Source organism: Mesocricetus auratus, unplaced genomic scaffold (genome assembly GCF_017639785.1).
Source record: "Mesocricetus auratus isolate SY011 unplaced genomic scaffold, BCM_Maur_2.0 Super-Scaffold_6730, whole genome shotgun sequence".
Classification (NCBI taxonomy): Eukaryota; Metazoa; Chordata; class Mammalia; order Rodentia; family Cricetidae; genus Mesocricetus; species Mesocricetus auratus.
Genome location: NW_024429184.1, coordinates 115,692,845 through 115,701,643, shown reverse-complemented (window position 1 = coordinate 115,701,643; position 8,799 = coordinate 115,692,845). Strand labels below are relative to the sequence as shown.

General features: G+C 46.7%; 1 protein-coding gene across 1 annotated transcript in view; it reads left to right on the top strand.

Annotated features, from left to right (window-relative positions):
• Nucleotides 1-638: 638 nt before the first annotated feature.
• The window catches only part of Arhgap26 (Rho GTPase activating protein 26), a 381,582-nt gene continuing 373,421 nt past the window's right edge, over nt 639-8,799 (top strand). The window contains 1 exon segment of the mRNA XM_021226648.2: nt 639-1,077. Within this exon segment, the coding sequence (XP_021082307.1) occupies nt 924-1,077 (154 nt within the window). The 5' untranslated portion in view covers nt 639-923.

Sequence of the window (8,799 nt, the reverse complement as noted above, 5' to 3'; positions counted from 1 at the left end):
CTTGCTAAGGACGTGAGAACCTTCGGTGGGTGGCAGCCGTGGGCGGGTTTTGAGCAGAGCGGCCACGAGGGGGACGAACAGTAGGGGGCGAGAGGACTGCGGGCAAGGAGAGTTGGTGATTTAAGGCAGCAAACACCTTCTGCGGGACTGGCAGCGGGGCGTGAGGCGCTCCGAGTCCTCCTGGGCAAGGGGTTGTATTTTGAGGGCAGGCAGGAAGGCTCAGGAGTGCCCAGTGGGCTGGGGCGAACGGCAGTCCTCGTTCGGGATTTTTCCTGCTCGGCTCTTCGGTTCCCTAGATTGCAGACGTCTCATTACTGGCACGGATTAGGGCCGCCCAGGGTGGGCCAGGTTCGGGTGGCGGGAGGGGGGGGGGGGGGCGCACCCACCGCAGACTGCAGCAAGGGGCTCTGAGCGGGAGGGGGGCGGGGCTTGCTCTGCAGACCTAGAGGTGTGTGGGCTCCGCCCCCATGCTCAGGCTCCGCCTCCAGAAAGGTCTGATTGGATTACAGCCGCGGAAGGGCAGGGCGTCCCCGGGCAGCCCTGGGGGTCGGGCAGAGGCAAGCACGCTGATTGGCCCTGCCGGGGATTAGGTCATCGCTAGCAGGTTCGGGCGGCCCGGACGCCGGCAGGGCGGCCGAGGCTTCTGTGAGAAGGCGCTCGAGGGTGCTGGGGAGCGGAGCCGCAGAGGAGGCGGGAGGCGGTGGCCGCGTTCCTTCGCTTCCCGGCGCCTCCGAGGGTCCGCCGCCGCGCCTGCAGCCCGCGTGCCGTCCGGCTGAGTCCCGGCTGCGGTCTCGAGCCTGCCGCTGCCCCTGACCCCCAGCTCGCGGGGCGAGCCGGCGCCACACCTGTGGATCGGCCGTCGTCGCGGTTGTCCGCCGGGCAGCGCGCGAGGCGCGTCCTCTCGGCTGGGCTCTGCGGGCAGGATGGGGCTCCCGGCGCTTGAGTTCAGCGACTGCTGCCTCGACAGCCCGCACTTCCGAGAGACGCTCAAGTCCCACGAAGCAGAGCTGGACAAGACCAACAAATTCATCAAGGAGCTCATCAAGGACGGGAAGTCGCTCATTAGCGCGCTCAAGAGTGAGTGTCGCGAGCGGCACCGGGAGGGCTCGGGGCGGCGGCTCCGGGTTGCCCGCGCGCTGCCGCCGGCTTTCATCCACCCTCCCCCCCCTCCGCCCCGGCCCCGTGCTGAGTGACGGGTGTCGATGCTCGTCCGAGGCAAGAAGGATATGAGAAAAGAGCGAGCCAGTTGCCTAGGAGGAGTCTGGTCGCCCAGCCCTCGGCATTCGGGGACCGCCGGAAGGTGGCCTATGGGGTGGCACTCTAGGCTGGGTGGGTGTGTGCGACACAGGTGTCTCTGCCCTGAGGCCAGAGCGCCCAGCCTGGGGCAGCCTGCTGGGAAACCCGTCGCTTCTACGCTTCCACCGCGGCTCGGTGTTTTTAGGGGGCGAGTTGCTCGCCCCGGAAGCCTAGTCCGTTGTCCAGGCTTGGGAATGGAGCGTGCCGAGGGGGGCGCTGCCCATCCCTGGGAAAAGGGGGGTGGTGACCGCTTTGAGCTCTGCGTGAGCCCTGCGCGCAGCTCCAGCCTGGTCCGGACTGCCAGGTTCTCTAGCGTTGGAGTGATTGGTTAGCTGTGTTCCTCGGAGCACTGACAGTAGTCCCTAGACATAGATCAGAGCGGTGTACGTGTGCAGGTTTTGATTCTTGTGCTCAGCAGAAGGTGACAGGGGTGGGAGTATAGAACCAGAGTGTTCCTTTACTCTAAACTGTGGGCGAAGGTTTAAAAATAGAACGAACACATCCGTCTTTCTCCTTCTCCCGCTCCCTTGCTCCACCCGCCGCCCCCCCCAACCCCCTTCGTCTATCCTTGAAAATTCAAAAGGCTGAGAGGGAATTAATGTCCTCAGTCTTCGTTCAGAAAAGACAAGTTTAAGCTTATCTTAAAGGTTCCTGAGATTCTGCGAAGCCATTTTAAATGTTTCCCCCTTTTGGTGTAAGGTGTATGTGTGTGCTAAAATTTTCATGCTACCTAACTTTTGCAGAGCAAGCCCAGAGTTTTCTCCTCGTGGCCAAATTAGAGCATTCTAGGACTGAGCACCTTGCAGGGCCAGAAGGGGACCTTTTCACTGGGTTCATTTTAAAAATAGTTCAGGCGATCTTTTCATTTTGATACTCAGGAAGTGGAGGCAGATAGTGCAATTGTCTTGACTCCTTACTTTTCCTGTCTCTGTGATGGGTTTCCTAATAGATGGTATCTTTCAGCTAAGAATGGTTGCCTCACCAGAATAGGATCCTAGCTGTGAGAATGCTCCCCAGAAGAGTTCTTTAAAGAAAGGTTTAAGGGCCAAGATGCCATTTAGTAAGCCTGATGCTTTTAAAATTTAGGAGAGAGGATGGAATGTCAGGGAAAGTGCCAGTCTTCTGGGGGTGAAATAAAAGCACAGGGCAGACATCAGGAGGTTCTCCAGGGCAGGATCTTTGCAGGAGCCTGTGGCTTACCTGAGGGGGAGGAGCAGACGCTTCTGTCAAAGATGAGGGAGCAAGCGACCTGGAGCCCATGATTCTCCTGCCTCAGCCTCCCGAGAGTGCTGTGATTAAAGGCATCTTCCATACCATCATGGCAGACCTCAGGCTAGCTTCAATTGACTCTCTGCTTCACTCTGCAAACATGAAATGCCTTCTGTTTGCTGGGCGTTGCATTGAATACCAGGATGTAGCAGTGATATTTGGCTGCCCTGTGACTACAGAGGCACAATACTCGGTGGCAGCCATGGCTTATTTGTGTGTTAATCTCATGTATCTCTTGATTTTGCAAATGAGAACATAGGCTTGGAGAATCACTAACCCAGAGTTTTTGAAGCTGCATGGTCTGAGATAAAAAATGTAATTCTCGACAGTGTAGAACTCTCAGTCTGTTATATCCTTCTTGCCCAGAATGGAACCTGCAGGACCAAACCTGTTGGAATTTGGACTTGCATTTTGTATATGAACATTGACTCTGAGGAAGGTGTGTTGGGTGGCTGGCAATTCGCCTTCTACTATTTCTGAGGCACATGGATTCATTGGATAGTAAGAATCATTGCACTGTTGGGCTGTGGCTTGGTGGAAATACTGATGGTAAGCTCGGTATGTTGGTCTTTCTTCATCCAGCTTTAGGACTAACTGTGCCCCTCTGCCACTGTTACCACTTTAACAGAGAGTGGGACTGATGCGACCTCTTTGATTTCTTAAAACGAGTTTTCACATCATTTTAGGTATTGTGTGCCTTCTGCTTTGTACACCATAGTAGTTCCTGTATACTGGTTTTCTTCAACCAGATCATGTGTGTCAATGAAAACTCAGTGTTTGTCCAGTACAGCTTAAAAACAGATACATAGTTCTGTCCAGTTATAAAGTTAGCACTGGTTTTGTTTTGTAACCAGTACTTCTACAGATCTCTGTCTGGATTCAGATTTCCTTTGTCTGTGTATATAATCAGAGATGATAAAAATGACCTCCAGGGGTTGCCAGAGTTTATCTACATCATTTTAATGTTATTTCTACTTTGTGAATGATGACACCATGCACCCAAGAAGTTGGTAACCTGTCCAAGGTAAGTTCAAGGTATTCAACTACAAGTTGTCAAATTCCAAAGACGTTGCACAAAGCAACATTATCCTCTAGGTTGGCCTAAACCAGAGCTTCCTCTCTTGAATCTGCTTGAGTATCTGCCTAAATCTCCACAAAATAATTCCATAAAAATGAACCCCCTGAGCTCTGTCTGGTTTCTCCATCCCTGCTACGGACACAGAATATAAGCAACAAGGCATGTCAGGTCACACATTAAAAAAAAAGAAAGAAAAAAGAAAATTTTACTCCTTAGAGAGTTTTCATTTGGTGTGCAGTTGAGCCTGGTCAATTCCCAGTCATTGCTGATGGTGATTTGTTCTGACCTTTCCTGAGTGGTACTCAGTCACCCAGGACCCCTGCCTCTCACTAGCTGATCATTCTCTCAGTCAAGATGGTTTTGTGTGCTTAGGTCTTGCTCTTCTTTCCATCTTGTAGAAGTGACAGAGGATAGGTGAGCTTTGGAGCTTTCTGGGCCCAAATCTTGACCCCAGTGCTTATTAATTGTTTGACTCTGGGCACCTTACTAAGTCTGAGCTCCTCCTTTGTAACTGGATATAGCCACACTGACCTCTCTGAGACCAAAAGACACAGTGAATGTTAAAACAACAAAATAAAACTACCACCCCCAGCAGCAACACTTGGAGCAGGGCCCTTGGCACCTCTCAGTTAATTTCACCAAGACTACAATATGACTTGGTGTTTCTGAAAACGAAAGGGGCGGAGGTTCCTGTTGTCAGCTCTTGGGATCTCTAACAGTTGTGTGCGTTAGCCACTGATGGGCACAGTGGTAGAACTCTGACAGTGGTGTTTGTATCAAGTGTGGCTATTCCAAGGAGAGGGAAACGTAAGTCTCCCAGTGTCTCTTCTGTTCCTATTCGTTGTTGGGTGAGGTTTCCCTCTCAGAGAAAGAGGCTGCCTGCCTGCCTGCCTTACCATCTGCATAACACGCTTGCTGAATGTAATGGTGTCTTAGTTAGGATTTGTATTTCAGAGAGACACCATACCCAAAAGGCAAGTTGGGAAGGGAAAGGTTTATTTGGCTTACACTTAAGCATTGCTTTTCATCCCTGAAGGAATTGAAGGACAGGAACTCAAACAGGGCAGGATCCTGGAGGCAGGGGCTGATGGTGCTGCTCACTGGCTTGCTCCCCATGGCTTGCTTAGCCCACCTTCTTATAGAACTCAGGACCACCAGCCCAGTGATAGCACCACTCACCATGGTCTGGGCCCTCCCACATCAGTCACTAACTGAGAAAATGTCTTACAGCTGGATCTCATGGAGGCATTTCCTCAGCTGAGGCTCCTTCCTCTCTGATGACTCTAGCTCGTGTCAAGTTGACACACAAAACCACCTAGTACAAATGGTCTTCGTGTGTGACTCTTGTGGACTTGATGACAAACTGAACGTGGTTTTAGAGACATGAAAGGCTGTTAGCCTGTGGGGTTTGGGCTTTGGGGAACCATGTTTCCATGTGTTGACAGTCAATTTCTGGATTTGTTGCTGGGGAATGCCCCTCTGAATTTGACTTCTGCTTTCTGAAATAGAGAATCCTTATTCTGACAGACCAAATGAGTGGGGCAGAAATGCAGTTTTTAAGATAGTGATATCACTGAGATGTAATTCACAGTGTCTTATATAGCTTGCTCATTCAGAACATCTAATTTAGTGGTATAGTGTATTTTCAGTCTGCAGGCACCATTGTCAGCCAGAGAACATTTTTGTCATTTCCAATAGAGTCTGTTCTCATTACCAATCATCTGCTATTTCCTCCCAACCTCTGCAGCCCTGGCAAACCACTGTGCTTTCTGCCTCTGTATATTTGCCTAGTCTGGACAGTACAACTGCAGTTATTCAGGTGGCAGTAATCAACTTTGGTGATCACTTAGTTCATGAACTGAATTTCAGATGGAGAAATGTTGAGTCAATAAGCCTTTCATTCTTTACAATATGGGGGTTCAAGTAGAGGTGAGGGCACATTAATTTATTTCCCAGGGTCTGGAAAGTGTGTTCTTGTGTTTTCTGTTCATGGAGGGGTATAGATTCTACCAAGTTTGATGGATGCAGATGGAATAACCAAAGCAAAACTAAGATCCAGATCCTCTAGTTAACTTAGGTTGAGTACATAATAGTGAATAAAGTCATACTTCAGATTGCTCTTCTGTGGGGTGATAACATTATTACTAAATGAAATGAAAGCTCTATGTTGTATTAGCTGATTCTTTGCTTTTTATGGATGATGTGCCCTTTTCATTGCATTCCCAGATGTTCCTGATGTTGACATCACTGTTGTTTTGCTTTTCTCATATTCTCAAGGTGACTTTTAACATAAACAAATAGCCCAGTCAGAAAGCCAGCATCTTTCATTTTATTGAGCCTTAGTAAGTGCCAGTCCTTATGCCAAGGACCCCATATTGTACCATTCTGTAAGACTTCTAAGATCCATCTTGGATACCCAAATCCTCAGATGCTCAAGTCTCTCTTCTATTGTTTGCATGTAACCTATGCATGTCCCCCTGAATACATTAGGCAGCTCTAGATTGCTGCTAACACATAACATAATGTGAGTGCCAGGGAGATAATCACTTCATACTGTATTGTTTATGCAGTGATGACAGAAAAATGTTTGCACATGTTGAGCACAGATACAGGTCCCCCCACCCCACCCCCACATATTTTCCATACTGGTTGGTAGAAACATAGGACCAAATCTACAGATATGGTGGGCCAGCTGCACTGTCCTGTTTCTGCATTTTTGGGACAGCTTGTCAAAATTCACATAGCTAGGAAATTGTGCAACCAAGTTTGAACCTGGCATTGCCATTGAGTATGTTCAATAAACATGCTGGTAGTGAAGACGTAGACTTCTTCTAGAAGGGAAACCATGTGGCAGGTCTAGGTGAATTGAGAAGATCATACTAGTGCTTTATAGGTTTCCGGCCCTAGCAGCCAAAGCTAGCTAATATTTTGTCTTGTACTCTGAGATTTTCTTGTTATCATAGGCTTAAAGAGCCTTGTATGATAGAAGGATAGAACAGGAGGGTGGCTATTTCTGTCTTGTCTCTGTAAAGCATCACTTTTTTTGGGAACTACCAAGTGATTATCAGTGATTCATTTTTAATTGGGTAATAAAGTGTTGTATAGGGAGACCAAAACCTGTTCTTGGTCTGAATTGTTAAAGTGAGCAATTTTTCTTATTTATTCATTAAAACAACAGTAATTACTAAGTGTGTACTATAAAATCTATTTGCCTTTCCCACTTCTTTAGCATTTAGGATAGGTGTTTGTTCCCCCATGGTAAGAGTGAGCGCTGTGTGTGTGTGTGTGTGTGTGTGTGTGTGTACACCTGTGGTATGTGGTACATATCATGTATCCCATTCTATCAACTCTCTGACTTACTCAGGGACTTTCACTTAACCCAGAGTTCACAATGTTGGCTAGTCTGGCTGGCTAGCAATCCCCCAGATCCTTCTGTCTCTGCCATCTATTGTTCTGAGCTTATAGGTGTACATGCGCCACACTGGCTTTTTATGTGGGCGCTGGGGGTCTGAACTCAGGTCCTCATAGTGGTGCAGCAAGAGCTCTTGCCTGCTGAACCCTTTGCCTCAGGCCCAAAAACAAGCTGTTCTTGAATGGCACAAACTCTCAAAAGATGTCAAATGCCAGTTTGATTTGCTGAGCAGTAAGTACGTTACTGACAAGAAACCTAAATGGAACAAATAAATATAGATCAGGTGACAAAAAGTTGTTCCCAATTCCTTTGATTCACTTTAGCAACTTGTGAAGAAAAGGAAAAGAAATTGACTTTCCTAATTATTTGTAAATGGTGGTAATTTGCAATTCTGACATTTGGAGTATTACTCATACAAATATAAACAACAGCTAATTAAATCCAAACAAGATTTTTTTTTTAGTTTTTATATAACACTGGCTCTAAAAACATCTCTGCATGCTTCTCTGTTCACAGTGCATTAAATAAATTGCATGTAATCTCTAATCTTTAACCTATACTTGTGACTTAGAACCATCTTCCTACCGTTAGAATAAGGATTAGATTTTTGCTCTTCAGATTGGTTTGAGGTTTACAGAACATTTGAGTGGAATATGTACAAGGTTCTCATTATAGCTTAGAATGTCTTTTCCTTCTGGTTTCTCCCTATTTTATTTTTAAGGCATCTTTCAAAATCCTGGTGCATCTTATTACTGCTGATTAACCAATATTGATTCTATTTTAGCTCAATGCTGGAGGTTGACGCCAGGGCCTTGCACATGCCCGTACATATTCCATACCCTGGTTCCTGGTAGACTATTATTAATGAAAGTTTCCCAGTGGTGCACAGTTGATGGACTTTTACAGTGTACCCATTATAATGTCATTATAGTTTCACTGTCTAAAAAACCGTCTATGTTCTACCTTTTTTCTTCATCTTCTACCAACTATGGCTTTTTTCATTGTCTTCCTACTTTTGCCCCCCTTTTCAGACTGTCAGACAGCTAGAACCAGTCTGAAGCCTTTTTTAGATTACCTTGTGTCACTTAGTATTGTGCATTTCAGGTTCCTCCATGTCTCCTCCATGCACGACCATGAGGACCTGAGCATCAAAGTTTGTTTCTTCTTTTACCTGTTAACGGACATCTTGATTGCTTTCAAGTCTGGACAGTTATGAACGAAGCCAGCATAATTATTTTGTGCATAGACATGAGTTTCAGTCCATCCGGGTAAAGACCATGTGATTGTTGGATCATGATAAGAATATGTATTGTTTTGTGAGAAATAACCAAACTGCCTTCTAAAGTGACTGTAGCATTTTGCATTCCCTCCAGCAACGAGTGAGAGGTCCTGTTGCTCTGTGGGTGGTAGTGTTTTCGTTTTGACTGTATAATAGGTGGAGGAATTCGTGCTCACTCCCCCACTTTCCCCTCCAATTTTCTGATGGCATATTCTACTGAGTATTTTTTTTTTACATACTTATTTACTGTTAGTGTATTTTCTTTGGTGGGATGTCTGTTCCGATTCTTTTTCTCATTTTCCAAGACAGGCTTTTAAAATTATTATGGTAAAATGTACATGGCACAAAATTTACTACTTTAACAGCTTTTAAATAACTTCATACACTTTAGTGGCATTGAGTACATTCACATTGTTGTGTAACTGTCTGTGCTTTCTAGTTCCAGAAGTTTTCCGGCATACCAAA